At 32.4% G+C, this 18,599-nt stretch overlaps 1 protein-coding gene across 1 annotated transcript in view; it reads right to left on the reverse strand.

Annotated features, from left to right (window-relative positions):
- Positions 1-18,599, reverse strand: part of LOC149420291 (uncharacterized) — a 51,228-nt gene that overhangs the window by 32,342 nt on the left and 287 nt on the right. The window contains exon 2 of the mRNA XM_089636336.1: positions 13,559-14,186. Coding sequence (XP_089492462.1) covers positions 13,559-14,186 — 628 coding nt within the window. The remainder of the gene's footprint in view (positions 1-13,558; positions 14,187-18,599) is intronic.

Below are 18,599 nucleotides of genomic sequence, written 5' to 3' on the forward strand. Positions count from 1 at the left end.
AAATTTACCATTCGAATGAAAATAGTTAGTAAACTTTAGAAAAAATACTAATAATTTAACATAATAATAATAATTTAACGTCATGTAAAGATTTATTATTATTAATTCGTAAAATAATAATATCATTTCGTTACCTATTTATTGCTTGTCTGATATTATTTAGTACTTATCAAATCCAATTTTGAAAATTAAAGGTCCATTACACTTGAATAATTGTAAACATTACGCAGGAATATTTCACTTCACGCATGCATGCACACGCATGCAAAATTATTATGTTTAATAAGCAAGGCATGGTTTAAAAAAATATTTCAGTACATTAAAGTTATAATTTATAATTATATTATTTACTCTTATGAGTTTACCTTTGATAAATTTACCTTCCTTTGTTGAGTTCAGTGTAACTTCGGTGTAACTTCGGTGTACCTTCAATAAAACTTCACTTGGACTTTACACCTTTCCAAGACTATGTTATACGTCCTAATTGTAAGGAATGGGGTAAAAAATCTGATTAATACCAAACCTGTCGGAGCTTAATATGTTGGTACATAGGAAGGGTATGTAAAATGTAATGTATGCCAATGTGGTGTAGTGGCTGGAGTATTATTATAGCGGGTGAAGGTCGTACACAATAATGATACGTGATCTTGTACTGATATTTATTGGGGAGCTGCTATTAACAAAAGAGAAACAATCCTAGTATGCATCGCCTTTTATAGCATCTCGCAAGCATGCTATCTCGCTTGCACTTACACATATTCTTACAAACACCACGAATCAATCGAATCGCAGTCCCTGGAGCCAACTATCCCCGATCTTAAATTGAAAATATAATTCATTTTTCAATCTCAAGCTACATGCTTGAGACGTATGACGGCCGGCATAGTCCAGTGGTAACGCATTGGACTGCCATTCCGAAGGTCGCGGGTTCGAACCCGGCGTGCGCAAATAAATTTTATTTGATTAATTTGTGTTATTTCACAATTAATTAATTAAAATAACAATATATAGTATATTTGCGGCACGTTCCAGAGTGGAAGATACTACCAGTATCGCCCTGGTGTAAGACCACCATTCAGAATTGAAACGTTGCTCCAAATGGCTTTAGCCGTGTTTAGTGACTAGATCTGAATAGCCAGGTACTTCCCCACCTTCCTCTTTCCCTTCCCCACTTACCTTCAGCCTCACAACATCCCCCAATTGGGGATGCCATAGTCTCACTGGCTCCAGACGGGAGCAGTTGGGACTCTTGTGAGGTATTCACTATAAAAAAAATAAAATAAAAAAAACATCATTTAAAAAAAATAATACTGAACAAGAGTACCAATTGCTCCCAAACGTCTGGAGCCAGTGAGACTATAGCATCCCCTATTGGAGTATCTTGTGAGGCTGAAAGTAGTGGGAAGGGGAAGGATATATGGAAGAAGAAGGTGGGGAGTACCTGGCTATTCAGAACTTGTCAGAGCCAAAGACTGCTAAAGCCATTTTAAGGAACGTTTCAATTCTAAATGATGGTCTTAAACGAGGGTGATACTGAGAGTATTTTCCCCTCTGGTACGTGCCACAATAATTGTGTGCTCCAAAATATCACCTTATATTATGTATCTACATACATTAAAGTTTTACCACCTTGTGGATACCCCAAGATTGGACCACAATTTGGAAAGCTAATCATCATATCTTATGTATCGGTATCTTCGAAGATTTTTAATAATTTTCTACCAGGCGTTGCTCAGAGACTTTTATATAGTTTTGAGGTTGTGTATTCTAGAGAACCTGACAACTGGGTGCATTTTTAGGGTAGGTATTTGTTTCACTTGATCGTTCCATGTCTTCCTTGGGTGTGCTTGACCTCTTCTACCATTCACTTCCAATTCATACATTCTGCTTTGCACCTGTTCATCAAATACGTCTCATTTCGCCACAAATAATTATGTGATTCATTATGTCTTCCTCGGGCATCCCCGAGGCATACCATTCACTTCATGTAGTATTACAAAATTCACATTTTTACTGTTAAAAAACTACATTATAGCGACTTTCAATTGACTCCGTATCGCATTCCGACGTTTCCGACTCCTTCTACCATTCAAAGCACTTTCCAAACAACTTCTGGTACTAATGAGAACAAGCAATGAATGGTATTGAAACGCGTACAGAACAAAACAACACTATTTTTTATATATATAGATTACGAGTTGGTTTGTAACCTTTATACTGTTTACCGGAAAGCTACAATTTAATATCGAGACTCTTTTGAGAATAAGCGGGGATTCAGCTCACGTCAGTGAATTAACTGGAATTCATTCCATATTTACCCCACGTTCCTCCACCGTGACAACTAATCAATACTTTACTTCTCTTTGATCAAAATATATATATAGCCTTCCTCTGTTCCTTGATGTTTAGGAGTAACATAACTGTGAGGGATGCATCAGGATAAGTGTCACGATACAAGTTAAAAGGAACTCTGTGATCAGCTGTTGATGGGAAAGGAAAATAATTACTAGAAACCGTTGAATAAATAGCTCTAATTTCACCTAAAATTTTCAATTTCATCACGAAAAATCCTCCAAGAACCTTCGCAAAACAAATGGTTAATCAATACTTTAACATTTTTTAAGGGAATAGACAATCAATTTCATTCTAAAAATACATCCAAATTACGTTATACGTACATAAACATAGGAGTGTGTAGTTATTAAAAGTTTTTTTTTTTAATTTTATTGGAATAACTTTTCTTTTAAAGAAGCTTTTTGCAAGTTACGCTTTACAATTAAGACGAATTTAAGACGATTTTTTTGTTTGCGCCCGTACATACGCAATGTGAATATCAATAAATAGTTTAGTTAGTATAAAAACACAAATCTTTCAAGAAAAGCATACAAATACAGTATTGGATTGAATCATTGATAAACTTTTATAAGTTTTGAAGCTTATAATCATCAATGAAATATATCACTGAACAAGAAGATAATACATAAAATAGAACATACACAAATAAAAAGGAAACGGTCCCAACTAGGAATAGGACATAGGAATAAACTAACATTACAATAAAAATTATCCACAATTACGTTATAAATATTTGACGTTTGTAAAGAATCACGCGTTCTGAAGTTCCTTGAAAATAATAAAAAAATAAACCTAACCAGGTAGAAGCGAATATATTACATTGATGGGTATAACCCTTAAAAGTTTTTCCAATAAAATAGAATATTCATTTCATATAATATAATATATATCGGATAAGTTTATCCAACACACTATCTAGATTACAAACACAGTCTTTAGAACTTTGTAATCATTCAAAAAGATAGTAATTAGTTGAAATAGTATTGTTTATTCTTAATTTGAAAAATGAAGAAAAATAATTAGGTCTCAATGGCCTAGTGGTTAGAGGCGTTTTCCTGGTAAGTCAGAGATCTTGGAATCGATTTCCAGTTGAAACCGTTCCCTTTTTTTATTTTTCTGTGCCTTTCTCGGTTTCATTCTTCGTTTAGATTTATTAGTATTATCTCCTTCTTCATTGATATATTATTTTTTACTTATTTCATCTATTTTCGGTTTTTAAATGATTTTAAACATGTTTTCCTTCATATATTCAATATTTCACCATCAAATGAAGATATATTATATATCTAGACGCCACCTAGGAGGATATTTATTATTAAACAATGCGTTTCCTACAAAAATAAGATTAGTTTTATCTAGGAAAAAAATCGATAAGTTATAATAGTTGAATAAAATGCTAGTTATTTATTGAATTGTTTGGGGGTTAAAAATAAGCCAACGTAGCACAGTGGCTTAGTGCACCTGGCAGGTGACAGAAAGGTGCGGGTTCAATTCCCGCTGGCGGCATTTATTCTCGTAAGATTTTTTTCAATTTATATTTGTATTTCAGGCTAATAATTATTGGTTACAATATTTTTTTATATTTTGTGCTTTGCATAAAAACCTTGTTTTAAAAACCTTAAGTTTATCATATAAAGATATATTTAAATTTATATTTTTCTTCACTTATTAAATAAATCTAAAAACCCCTAGAATATGTCAGTTTAATATTTTTAGTTAAGTACCTACAGTTTGAAAATTACATAAAAAGTAAATGTATCAAAACATACGTTTGTTATTTTTTCACCATTTCTCCGTGCTTCGTCTCTTTCCATTTCGGAAACGCTTCTTGCATAAGTATCTGTGAACAATAGACCTGCGTTACTTTTGATGGAAAATATCCTTTTCACGTTCTTATTTCTTAGACGGAATTTATACTTAAATTCACGTCTAATCCCATCTTCCTGAAGTATTTTAGTTTTAAGTCTCTTGAACCGGGAATAGTGAAGAAAAATGACCTCCAATAATCCTCCATAAAGTAATGGAAAATGCATTTCATTTTTAGTAGGGAGCTTGCAGGTTGAAGCAAAAAGTATGGGCGAGGCCAAGTTGCCTGTTGAAACGCTGTGTATAGTTGGATCAGTTGGACTAACCTTATAGAATGGATTGACAGTTTTCGAATCTGATAATATTATTACTCCAGCGTCTGGACGGTGTAGGCCCTGTGATTGGTCAAATTCAAATTGTGTTTAAATAAGACTTTAAAGATGAAGACACCATTTCATACTGAAATAGAATCGCCACATGTAATACGATATTTCTTAAAAAATATCGTTTCTGCTCATACAATTTTTGGATAATATCGAAGAAAATATGTCTTAGAAAGTTCATAATCCATTGGATTAATTACATTACAGTGAAAATTATCCACAATTACGTGATTACGTTTGACGTTTGACGAAAAAAGCAGGCGTTAATTCAATATGGCCGATTCCCGATACGCATCGCGGCTAGGTGGCCGACAGAGCGCCCCTCTGGCGGTGAAGAAACGAATCAAATGACTGGCGCGTATATTTAAATATGCAAAATTACTTGAACATCAAGCATTTAATAATAAGATTTCTTCTGGAAGTTTAGTTCTTCTTTGCAATGGCATTTTTCATTATTATTTATAATTTTTTTTTTGCTTATTAATTACATCTGATTTTATATTGACATGTTTTCTAATTTCTAAAATTTCTAAATTATTTATTTGCGATGCTTTAATCCTGAGTGAAGTATTTTAAGACCTGAATTTTTATCGAAAGTGTGATTCAAAAGATGATTTGCAAACTCATATTCACTATTTCCATTTAGAACCCTGAGATATTTTTTAGTTCTGACTTCAAAGTTTCTATTGGTTCTACCTTTGTAAAATAAATTACAAATCCAGCCCAATTGAGTTTATAAACTCCTGATTTTTTTGTTTGATTTTCGCAATATATATTATTAAGAATATATTTATTCATTCTGTTATTAGTGTAAAACGCCGGTTGAATAGTACCAGGAATGTTTATATATATCATTTTAGAAGTGTCGTTATCCACAAACAGAATTCTACGCCATTGTTTATTTATATCTTAAGAACTAGGGTAAAAATACCGTTTGAAGATAATATGTTTAATTATTTTATTTAGTATTTCAACTATCAATTTATTAGAATAACCGTTATTAAATGTTATTTGTCTTATGAATATATTGTTTTATGGTTATATGCAAAAAAAAATTTCAGGTCTTAAAATACTTCACACAGGATATAAAGCATCACAAATAAATAATTTCGAAATTTTAGAAATAAGAGAACATGTTTATAAAAGTAGATGTAATTAACAAGAATTTTTTTTTATAAACTCTCTTTTAAATATTTTCCCACTTAACTGGTCTTTCATATTGTAATTCCTAATTCTTATAAACCCAGCCTACTCTTACCCCTCCCCCCTCCTTCCACTTCTTTTTTCCAATTGTAATCTATATTAAATTTTTGACTTCGGTGTATACTTCGTTCATGAAACATGTATTGGTTGTATATAATAAAGTGAAGTTAAAAAAGTTATTTGTTTTTTAATAAAATAAAGTTTAATCGGATAACATTATTTTATCTATTTCCATTGTATATCAATGCATACGTACATAATAAAATGTAAACATTATATTTATTTATTAATTGGACAATTTGCATGGCGCCGCTTTTGTGAGATATTACCTCAGGGGCGCTATATTGTAATAATCTACCTTTATATATAGATTTTTACTCTCCTGATGAAGGTGTATATATAATCTAACTTTAAACTTTATTAGATACAGTAACAGTTTTAGGAAAAGAATTACCACCAGTTGGAGTAAAATTCACACCTTTTAATTAAACCGACTGCTAATCACATTGCACCATTACCCTCCTTTTATCCATAAACACGGGTACAATTAATCAATATGTAATAATGTATTATTTCAGTCAACTTTGTTGTAACTATCTTTAATTGTTGTGACAAACTATACGATATTGATTCAACTTATAGACATTGACGGTTGTAACACATATTTAAGCACTGCAAGTCTCCTATGAGCAAATTATATTAGGTACCATAACAGTTAATATCAGTTGTAGACATGTAGTCAATAATAGTGTTTCATTTGAAATAATCCATCACAAATACGTAAAATTTCATTTATTCAAACAACTGTCATTCTTATTATGCCTAAATTGAGCATGTTATTGTTCATTAACTCCTTCCTGTTCCGTGTTTTAACAATATATACTCACCCTCTCTCTGTGAATGACCTAATATCTATCTATTAAATGTAACTGTTGTTAATATCACTTAAACTGGGCGCAGCCCAACCAAGTGCCGCCCGCAGGGCCTAGCAGCAAAAACCCGCGGAGCGGGTTTTTAACTGCTAGTGGTAATGATTGCACGAAATATAAATTTAATTTTTTGTATATTTAAAGCACCGCTATTATTTATGTGTGTTTTAAGGCCAACCAAAGCTTACACCAGAGCTGATGGGTTGACCAATTAACCCTTCAGTACCTGCAACACTTTTGTTTAGTTTGCAATGTTTTCTGTGTATTTCAAATGCGCTCTATTTTATTTCTTAATTTTCCCTAAAACTGTTTTAGAAGATAGATAAAAAAATTTGTGCGTTATATGCTTTTATAATAAACATTACTATTTCTAAATAATAAAATTTTAATATCTAACGTGAAAAATGTTGTCAAAAAAGCTAACCACATTTTTTACTATAATCGTAGAAAAATTGAGAAAACTCGATATTTCGAAAACACATTCGTTTTGTTTGGGGAATTGTAATAAAACTGTAACTTCACTTTGACTTTGTTTATATAATACGAAATAAGAAATAATTTTAAAAATTAAACCGATTATTACGATAGCAGCGCGAAATATTAATGATTCATTTTAGCTATTTTTAGGATTTTGTTAGTGGCATTCGGTAAAAATAGTTGATGCAAACTGGAAAGAATTATTATTTATCTTTCTTAAAATAGTTATTTCCGCATTTTAGAAAAAAATATAAAAATATTTTTATGAAATATGAACGCCCGGTCATATGACCCTGAAACGCTGGAAAATACTTTCAAGACACAATTAGTAATAATAGTCGGATTAAAACAATATACTAGGTTAGTATATTAAGTACAATCACAATTTTAGCAATATATGAAAAAAAAATAAAATCTGAATTATATATTGAGTCCTATTTATTATTACTGGTAATTAATGATTACTTAATTAATTCATTATAAAGCTTTATATGCAGAAGTCGACCCCTTGAAATCAAGAAAAGTATTTTCTCTTTTCATGAAAAGCTGTTACTTTGAGAAACATAATGTGCTTCAGATAATTATGAAAAAGCTGAATAGTATAAACCGAACGCCGCGTGCATTGAATGTTTTTTTCTCATTATGTTGGCACCCCTTGGTGTCTGTTTGCAACAACAACAAAAAACGTCAGGACGTGGCAGTTCCTGTCAGTAGGTACTGTCACCAGCGCTGTCACGTGCCGATTTTAACTCTTTTTTTTTAAATTCATGCTATCGAATATTGTATATTTTTTAGGGTTCCATGACAAAACGGTGACAGTGAAACTGATAAAAAGTGAAAATAAAAACGATGGTAACCTAATCTTACTTACATAGCCTAACCTAACCTAATTTTAACCTAACCGTATCTAAACTGACCAATTATTTTGTCATGTTTTGTTGTGTCCGGTAATTTTTTTTTAAATGAATGTAACATCGAGGGGTGCTTATAAACATGCAAGCTGAACTGCCAAACTCAACCACGAGTTATATGAAAGGAACGAAGAAACCGCAAACGTAGCGAAACGCCTCTTGCGGTTGCTTAGTTCCATCCCCGTAACTCATGGCTCGGCACGCGCGTTTTTTCTCATTTATTTCCTTTTTTTTAATTATTTATTAATTAACACCCTTTTTCGAGGCTTTTACATATGAATGTTAAAATATATACATTATTTATTTTACATAACTGAATTGCTTCAGTAACAACTTTTTATATTTGTTTAAAGATAAATTGAAGATGTCCACTGACTTGGTATAATTGTTTTCTTCCTATTAGTATTCTAGGCAAAAGAGGAATACATATGGTAGTTAGTCTCAGAATTTCTGCACTCAAATAAATCCTGACTTCTAGTATTACGTTGAAGGTTGTCTGTTCTAGCAATACCGGACTATTAACTAAATCATTTAAAATTTTATATAGAAATACCAAGTCAGTGAAAAATCGAGTGTTGTAGTTCAACATAATTGCTGGAATACCAATTTTAAAAATTGTAAAACGTAAGAATTTGTTTTGTATTCTTTCAACAGCTTGGACATGTATATTATAATGTGGGTTCCAGACAGGATACTTGTACTCAAGTTGACTTCTTACATATGGAAAATATAACAATTCAATACACTTTATATTGTTAAAATGTCTGGTTAGCCTAGTTATAACTCTTAAAAATTTTAAGTCCTTATTAGAGATTTCTGTTATGTGGAACAAATGAAAGATTTGATTGAAAAGTGATGCCCAAGTCTTTGATTTGTGATAATATCTCAAGAGCATTGCTATCAATGTTGTTATCAAAAATCACTGGATTTTTATTTTAGAAATTCTTACTATATGACATTTTGAGATATTTAAGTAAATTCTATTTTCATTACACCAAATTAATAATTTTTTGATATTGTCTTGAAGAATATGACAATGGTAAATATTTCGAATAGTTCTATAAATTTTGAGGTCATCAGCAAAAAGTAAGATAGATACATAATGAAAAATGTTTGTAAGATCATTTATAAACAAGAAAAATAAGTTTGTGTCAAGGTTTGAACCCCGTGGAACTCCACTTATTACATTGTTTTTTTCCGACAGGGAGGATTTTATAACAATTAACAATTTGTTATCTTCCAGTGAGATAGCTTTCAAACGCAGCATTAGGTATGGTTGTTTCGTCCAGAATTTAGCTGATCTTTCACTCAGTATATAAATAGTACAACGGAGTTAAAATGTGAAGTTGTAGCTCAATATTAGTTTGGCTAAGCCTTTGCTCAGATATACCTCGAATCAAACAATCCGGCCAAAAAAAGGTGTAATCCAAAAATTTATCACACATTTCAGTACGTTTTTCCGTTTTTGTTCACAAAGCTAAAGTTATTCTAAATTCATTTGAAAAAGCAAACAAGAGTTTGACAAAGAAAATTCCATCGCTATTTAATAATGTACACCTTGTTAGCTTTGTTCTGTTTCTGGCTTATTTTACTGCAATGTTCTCTCCTCGTTTTGGCGAATGCTTAACCGAAACTCTGGCATTGGCGTCTGCAAAGCGGAAATGCTTTTATTGCGCCGAAAAAGCAATGGAGAATATGTATGATTATTTCGTCACAAGGGACAGCTTTTGTTAACGGTCATGAATACAAAAACAGGCAAAATTTTCAATGACAATCGTATTCTCCTGTTGCAAATGCTTTGAATGTTTACAAACCCAAACCCATTTCTTGTTTGCTATATAAATAAATACGGCTAGCAACAACGCTGACTGAATATTTTGTCGTAATAATAAATTCAAAAGTTACATTACTTATATTTTTGTGAACAGAAGGCATTAGACCTCGCATTATATTCTTTCTAATTTTCCCTTATTTTATAAATCACAAATATACCCTCTGCAATCATAAAATTTGAAAGTTGGCACTTAAATACCTTCTTTATTATAAACCATAAATACATATATTTTTTCTACAATTTACAATTTACAGGGATTCATTTTTGTGATATTATAACGTGTTGCGTTACCTCCTTCTTTAACCAACGTTTCGGACAGCATTAGAGCAGATGTATTCAATTTGTACAAAGAAATGTCACCATCACAATTATAATTCTTTTTCCAACTTTCTTCAGACCGGTAGGTACCATAATATTGATTATTCCGACTGGCAGATGGTAGCAGAAACAACGATCAGTTGAACCGGAACCGGAACGTAACAAACCAATTACAGACAGATGAAATGGTGAGAGGTCGAGTTAAAACAGGACTTCGCAATGCCCAGTCAATTATTTATAGGCAGTTCACGGCTGGTCGACTGCGGCGATTGCTCTATGATTAGATTAGTTGCCCGGATAGCGAAAGATTTCGGCGATAAAATTCAGTGGCCGTTTAATCATGTGTTTTCTAAAAAAAAATTATTTGAGAATTTTTAATGTTATATTAAAGTATTTCAAAATTTTATAACTTCTGATATTAGTTAGAGATTACACATCTCTTTTTCCCCACATCGTTGGTCCATTGCTGAAATCAATCATCCGAATCAGCTTCCTTCTTTGTTATCTGGGGAAATATATAAAACACAATTTCTTTTCTGGAATTGCACCTTGGTCATCTTGATCATCATGTTTGGCATCTTGAGCACATGTCATGTCTAAACCACCTTGCCAGGGAGTTTTAAATAAGTTTATGGCTGGAGTATTTTTTTTGGTTTCAACATTTGAAATCTGATTATTGTAATTTCCTGTTTCCTATTTCAAAAAACCAAAGAACTAAACTCAAAGCTTCTATACTATTACTATTTGATGTGTTTGCTGTATCCTTTTTAATTCATTCTCCATGTTTACCGGTCGAGTTAAATGAGAACTTTTATGTTTCCACGTCCAAAAATTAAAACAATCGGACTGGTCATTCGAGGGCTGGTGCAAACAGAACGGGCGATGCCGGATCATTTGAGGCACCGTTTGGACCTCCTATCACTCCCATTCACACTTAATCACAATAGGGGAGACCGGGGACAATTGTACCAATTTGACTTTCAGCATTTTCTACGTCTTAGGTATAAGTTTTATGAAAAAAATACTTATACTCAACGGCAGATAATTTAGTTGTCTACCAAATTTTTACTCTATGATTTTTCTACATCTTATAGAAATTACGCTATAAGCGCATGAACAGATCGGGGGAAATGCTACAACTGACCCCTACCCCGGGGTTAGTTGTACCAGTAGCGGAATTTAAATTAAAACACAGAATTTATGGATAAAGTTGTTTAATTTTAATAATTTCGGTGAGGAAAAACACTTTTTTTGTTGGTTTACAAAATTACTTTTCAAATTTTCAATTACATTGAACGTAATATACGATTTATCTAACCACAAGAAAACTCTTATAGAATTCGTCAGTTGAAGTGTTACCAAGCACCTTAACTATTGGAATATTTTAAAATGACATTACAAATATATATTAACACCATAGCATGTTTTAAACTCAAGAAAAAGGGAAAAAAAATAATTAAAATTTTGTATGAAAACATTGTGGTACAATTGTCCCCGTGGTACAATTATCCCCAAACAATATGTATATATATACATTTTGCGATAAAAGTATTTAATATTTTTCTTTGACAATATAAAATGAACAAATAACTTCTTTGGCTCAAACGTTAACATGCTAAAGTCTTATATAAATTAAAATAATTATAATATAAACTTGTAACCATAAAATACACGTATTCAAATACGACTTATTGTTGAAAATATAACATTTATTACAAACAAAAAATAACAAAAATGCTGGCTTGTTGAGTGATCGGTCACCTAAAAAGACACATAAATAACAAATAACCTCTTACCATATTATGGAAAGTAAAAATTGTACTACGAAAAAATATTGGCTAAAAATTTTACATGTTAATTTTTTGAAGGAACAAATTACAAAAAATATATATGAATACGAAAATGTAAACTTGTAACCATTCAATATACATATGCAAATAAACTTAGTTTTGAAAATACAACATAATAAACAAACTAAAAACGAACAAACAAAAATAGCAAATATGCTTGGCTTGGTGAGTGATCGGTCGCCTAATAACTTATAGAAACTATAATATAGTCTTAATCAAGAAACAATAAACATTTTAATAATAAACAACCTCTTACCATATTATGGAAAATGGTCATTATAAATAAAGCAGAAAATTATCAAAAATCAAAAGAAACCAAATTGTAAAAATTATTACTTAGATTGACATATATGACAAATGTATCCAGGTTCTCGCTGTGTGCAATCTTCGTGGGACCAGGATTTGCACTGAATACATTGAACCCATTCTTCACCGGGCTTACTTGCACTGAATGATTCAAAGCACACCAGACATAAATATTCTTCATTTTGATTTTGCTGCTTTCTTGCTGGTTGATTTTTTGGTTTATTTTTCTTTCCAAGCTTTTTTAGGTTTTTTTTGGCTGATTTTGCTTTGTTTTTCCTCTCCCTTTCTTCCGTTTCTAATCTTATCCCTTCTTTTTCGGGCGTATCTGTATAGATAGTAGCCTTTCTCTTCTTTCGACCTCTGTTGGTTATTTTTCGAGGCGGAGCTTTGTTGAATGGCATCACTATCTCCGGAGAAAAGCACATCTGCGGGGCGGTAGACGTTGAAGGAACATACATTCCGACCTCGGTCAATGGATTTATGGAATCGTTAAGGCTTATACAATCTGAAATATTTATAATATCAGTTAACGGATTTTCGAGAATCGGTGTTGACAGCGGATCTATGTGCGATGAATTCATGTTAAAAGTCTCTGTCTCAGCCCAGGGCTCCTGCATTTGTAGGCTTTCAATTTCAATCTCATCCGAGGAAGTATTTACACTGGGAAATGCAATGATTATTTGTTGCTGGTTATGTTCATTTGAATCTGTGACTGGTGTTGGCATAGGCCTGTCGGTGACATAGGAGGGTGCGTAGTCCAACTCAGTAAAAATACACCTATTAAAGGGGTAGATTCCTGTACATCTGAACCCAGACTGGATATTTATTTGGGTCAGTGATAACGGTACAGCGGTAGCTACAATTCCCGGGATGTGATATATGGTCATTGTATTCCCTGGATTACTTCTCATCCAAGCATCGCAGGCAGAATTCACAGCTTTTTTAAGCGGTCCAAATACTGATCGGTCAAGTGGTTGTAGCTTATGTGAACAGTGGGGTGGGAATGATAACACAATGATTCCATTTTCCTTACAAAAATCCAATGCCCGAATTGAAATGTGCGATGAATGGTTGTCCAACAGAAGCAATACTTTGCGTTTAAGAGATGATTGGGTATGGTTCTGGAAGTGTTTTAAAAACATGAGAAAGTCATCTTCTTGCATCCATCCAGATGCGTTCGCTGTACCAATACACCCAATTGGACCATCTCTTACAAAAGCATTGTGGTATTTAATACGAGGAAAAATAAACATGGCAGGGATAGAATTTCCTATTGCGTTTACTGCTATGGTTACGGTGACTAGTTTTCCACGTTCGCCTGATGTTAAGGCTCCTACTTGCCGCACTCCTCTTTTGGCAACTACCTTGTCAGGTTTTTGGACGGTAGTCACACCAGTTTCATCAACATTATAAATGTCTTTAGCTTCGAATTTTTCGCGGTCCATTACCTTTTCCAATTTGTCGAAAAATGACCGAACATTGCTCTCGTTGAAGCTCGTTGCCCTGGATAAACTTGTTGCTTGTGGACATCGAATCGACAACTCTGGGTTTCTCTTCATAAAACCCGAAAACCAATCTCCTCCTGCCAAAGCGTTTACATCCCACGTAGAAGGTCTCTTTAGGTTGTATTTAACCGTTAACTCATATGCAAGTCTTCGTATTTCTTTCGGCGATAAACCGTAGTATATTTCAGCAGCTCTCATTAAATATTTTTTCATTTGGGATTCCATTTCTTCCGAGAAAACCCTATTGGCAGATTTGTATCCCATTGTTACAGCAGCCGGACGACACTCAGTGGCATCCGCAGCTTCTCTCTTTTGCTTATATCGTATTAGTGACACGTGACACAGGTCAAACATCCGAGCTGAGGAACGTATCGACCTACCAATTTTGATTTCTTCATATGCTTGTTCATATATTAAAAGGTCCTTTGAGGCTCGATCCGTTAATCTTTTTCTGTTTCGCGGCATCTGAGAAAATAAAAGATATACATGTTTTATTAAAATCTCGATAATGCGATAATCTCGATAAGGTCATTGACACGATAATTTAACCAACATAAACATGTTTATTATGACTTGGGAACTGTACTCACAGAAACTTTAAAAAAAAACCTCGGGGTTAGTTGTACCACGGGGTTGATTGTACCGGTACCATCACCCCCGAAAAAATTGGTACAACCATCCCCGAGGGGTCATTTTAAATTAAAACGAAAATTTTTGGTTAATCCCTACCCACGAACCCTTCAAAACCAGTCCTAAAATAAACTCAATTATCCAAAGAAATGTGTAGATAGCAAAATAATAACAAACAGAACAAAGTAATTGTAATATTAGAGTATGAACGCAATCGAAAAACTTACGTTTTGGGCTCGAAAAATTTCTTTTTCCAACTGCGAACGACCGGCTTCCACTGCGTCCCGCGGGCTACTGACGATTGTCCGCGCTTGTCCGGGCTATTGCTTGGCGATACATTAGTATACGTACCTATTATAGTTAGGGAGTTATTCGCATTGGTACTACTGACCCGTGGTACTACTGTCCCCGGTCTCCCCTACTTCTTCGTGCGAATATCCATTCCATGGAATATTCCCAATTGGAAGTTGACACGTACGCAAGTCTTAATTAATATACTGATTTACATAAAATGATATGTAATAACAAACTCATTCAAATGAATGTATTTACTATGCTTTGCTACCCGGTATCATATCCCGAGTGTCAATACTCCCTTTATGGAAATCATCAATATTTAAAAATGTACATAATCGATATAAAATACTGTACATATTTTGCTAATCGTTATAAGGCAACCATTTAAAATCTATAATGTTGCGTTTGTTCAAAAATATATTTAAATAAATGAAACCAAACACCTTTTCAATACTTTCCCAGAATTTTTTTTTCATTTGTGCTAAAAAAAGTTAATTTTCTTAAAAAACTATGAAATAAACTCATAAATTTTTCATAACAAGCCAGAAATGAAAATAGACTTAAATTTCCGGATATGTAAAAAACAGATCACGGAAATGTCTCATGAATAAAGGACCAAAAATCTATGATGAAATGCCTGCAAGTCTGAAGATTGATGGAATAATTAATGTATTCAATAAAAGTTGTATATAATATTATTAACGATTAAATTATTATATTCGTATGTAATATGAACTAACTCAATAAATAAATTATGAGAAATGGTTGTTCAAATAACCAGAAAGGAAAACAAAGATCAAGAGAACAAGTACAAACAACATCACTGATATATTTACCTATTTAGGAGACCTATTTCTATTTACCTATCTCTTTCACAAGTTTCCCGTGTAAAAAGGTTTGTGAAAATTTTGGCGTTGTTTGACTGCCACTGACTAGACCGTTCGAGTAGTTTGCAATGTTTTATTAAAAGGGAATTCTTAAGAGATAATTATTTGAACCCTTCAAAAATATACAAACAACTGTGGAATTTACGTTGTAATAAGCGTGCAGACAGTCGGTGGAAATCCTCATTTGTCCAACAAAATTTAAACGTCCGCGTCTCGCCAATTAGTTTAGAAAGTTCATGTCATCTGACAAATTACGACGATGCATTTCCACGAAACAGGTAAAATGAAAACTCTTTGCTAATTCTATCAAATTATAGTGCACTTTTCGAAATGAAGTATTTTGACTTTTAATCTAGGATAATTAATTCATTTTAATGGTAAAAACAGAGCTGTGCAATCTTTTGATTTTTTGTTTCAAATGCAGTGCATTTTGTATCATATTTTTGTATCATGCCGGTAATTTAAATACAACATGACTGCTCCAGGAAATCTACTTTGTCCAATCTTTTAATTTACGAAACGTATCAGAGACTATGTCCGAAGTTGATTCTGTTTATACCGATTTAATTCGATAGCATTCGACAGTGTTATATCACAATTGGTTGTTGGAAAAAAAGCTTCAGAAATATAGAATAGCAGGGTTTTTAAGTGCATTTTAGTGTACTTGTATGTGTTTTGAATTCTTTGAAGCTATCATCAAAGAATTTGGTTCCTAGGTACCTATTTGCAGTTCCCTTAACCCAATATTCTTCGTTACATGCTGAATATTTTAGGCACGTTATACTCCAGGGTTCGCTGTCCGTATTTATTGTTATATAAGTAGGATTTTGGCACAGCAATCCTTCATTACTTGTGAACCTAGTATTGTACTCATATTTTATTTTCCTCTTTTATTCAGATTAATATAAGTGCATACCGTTTCATTTAAGCAGTTTGGGGGCCTTTGAAGATGGGACCCTCAACGTTCTATCAGAGTTCTTTTACTTTCAAATGATTAAATATCTATACCGGTTGACACAATGGTAATGTGAACTTTTTAGCCTTTACATAATGTCATATAGAAATAGGAATCTAATGCCATAAGAAGGCTTTATACCATAAGATATCCAATAATCCATCCCTCGTGGAAATCTACATAAAGGAAAGATAGACACATCGTGATGAAATCTTTGAATAATAAATTTGTGCTTTCACAAAAAATATTATACGTGTATTTGAATAAAATGCCCGGAGGGTAGAATAAAATATTACCCATCTGATACGTTCTGTATTGAGGCTGTTTACCGGCGCTTTAGGGCTGTTCGGATAAAAAAAATCGAATAAATCCGAGAAATACTAATGGATTCAGTTAATGAAACGATATAAAACGTGAAAGACTTTTTGGAAATTTTTAAGAAGTGCTTGAGTGGAGTATTGCTGCATCCAACCACATTGTTAACTACTTCGAAACAATAGCTAGTACACAAAGAAATACACCAACGCTACCACATAGTTATTCATTTATTTATTTATCCACTCGAGTGATCACGTCAACATCTGGAATATGAGTTGAAGTTGAAAATTTCTCGCCCTCATCAAAAAAAATCATACCATAAGAATTTTAATACGGAGACATATAAACTGATTAAAATGCTATATAGCCAATGAATTCACCAATATTTTACCGTTGATTTTATATTTTTAGAATTTATAAAACCACTATTAAAACATCGTAAATACGCGAGTACTTCGAGTCAAAAAAGGCATATTCACTTTAGATTTATGGTGCCGACAGACGTAGCTATAAAAGATCAAAAGTTATTTGGCTTGGCGTATTTCGGCATATCGCTCGCCATACATTTCAATTGGAAATGTACGGCGAGCGATATGCCGAAATACGCCAAGCCAAATATCTTTTGATCTTTTATAGCTACGTCTGTCGGCACCATAATTAGTATTGGCTTCTTCTTCAGTGATATACGAACGTTCAATTTGTTAGAACTATTAGAACGTGTTGTTTCACAGAATTTGAATAATTCACCAAATTTTAAAGTTATTTCTGTGAAAGTCCTCAATTCAAGATGTCTTATTTTATCACTATGTGCCAGTTGCTTGACAAAAATGAAAGTAAAAAAAGAACCTAAATAAAATTTTCAAAGAACTTTAATATTCACTTTTAAATTTGATGAATTGTTCAGATTCTATGGATCAACCTGTACTGCATTGTACAAAGTACATGAACAGAAATAGCACAATTGCTTTGAGTATCGTTAAAGCAAAAAAAACACACCCTTTTACCTGCTTTACTTCAGTAAAAATAATCCGTTAGAAAAAAAAAATTCAACATCCCATTGAGGTTTCCAGAGGAAATTGTCGTACAAAACTTATATTTGGATTTTAGGCCAAAATACCCAAAAAAACCTGAATATTCAAAAGGTATAGTAAATATCTAGTACCTACAAATATTTACTACTTTATTTATTTGTGTTTTAAATTACAAACCATAAATTATGGGCAATTAAAGAAGTCAACTTTCCGTGATTTTAAAGGCAACTTTAGCAATTATGAGTTGAAAATTAAAATGTATAAAAATTATTGCTTTTAATAATTTGTTTTCCTGTGTGCTATACATAAAACCTTGTCTTATAAACATAAGTTTATCATTAAAAAAATAAAAATTATTTTGCTTTATACGAATATGAAATATAAAATAAAACAATTAAAATGGTCAAAAAGCAGTTTGATGGGCTTAAATTAAAATTAAAAACGACTGCTTTATGTTAGAACAAAAAAATTGAGAAATATTTAAAATTTCACCAAAAAAACGCATATTTTAATATGTTTTTATTTTATTTTATAATAACACAGTAAGTTTGCCAAGATTAGTTTTTCATAACAACTAATTTATAATATACATAAAATAACTCAC

Source organism: Hesperophylax consimilis, chromosome 10 (genome assembly GCF_061612785.1).
Source record: "Hesperophylax consimilis isolate HC1 chromosome 10, BYU_Hcon_1.0, whole genome shotgun sequence".
Taxonomy (NCBI): domain Eukaryota; kingdom Metazoa; phylum Arthropoda; class Insecta; order Trichoptera; family Limnephilidae; genus Hesperophylax; species Hesperophylax consimilis.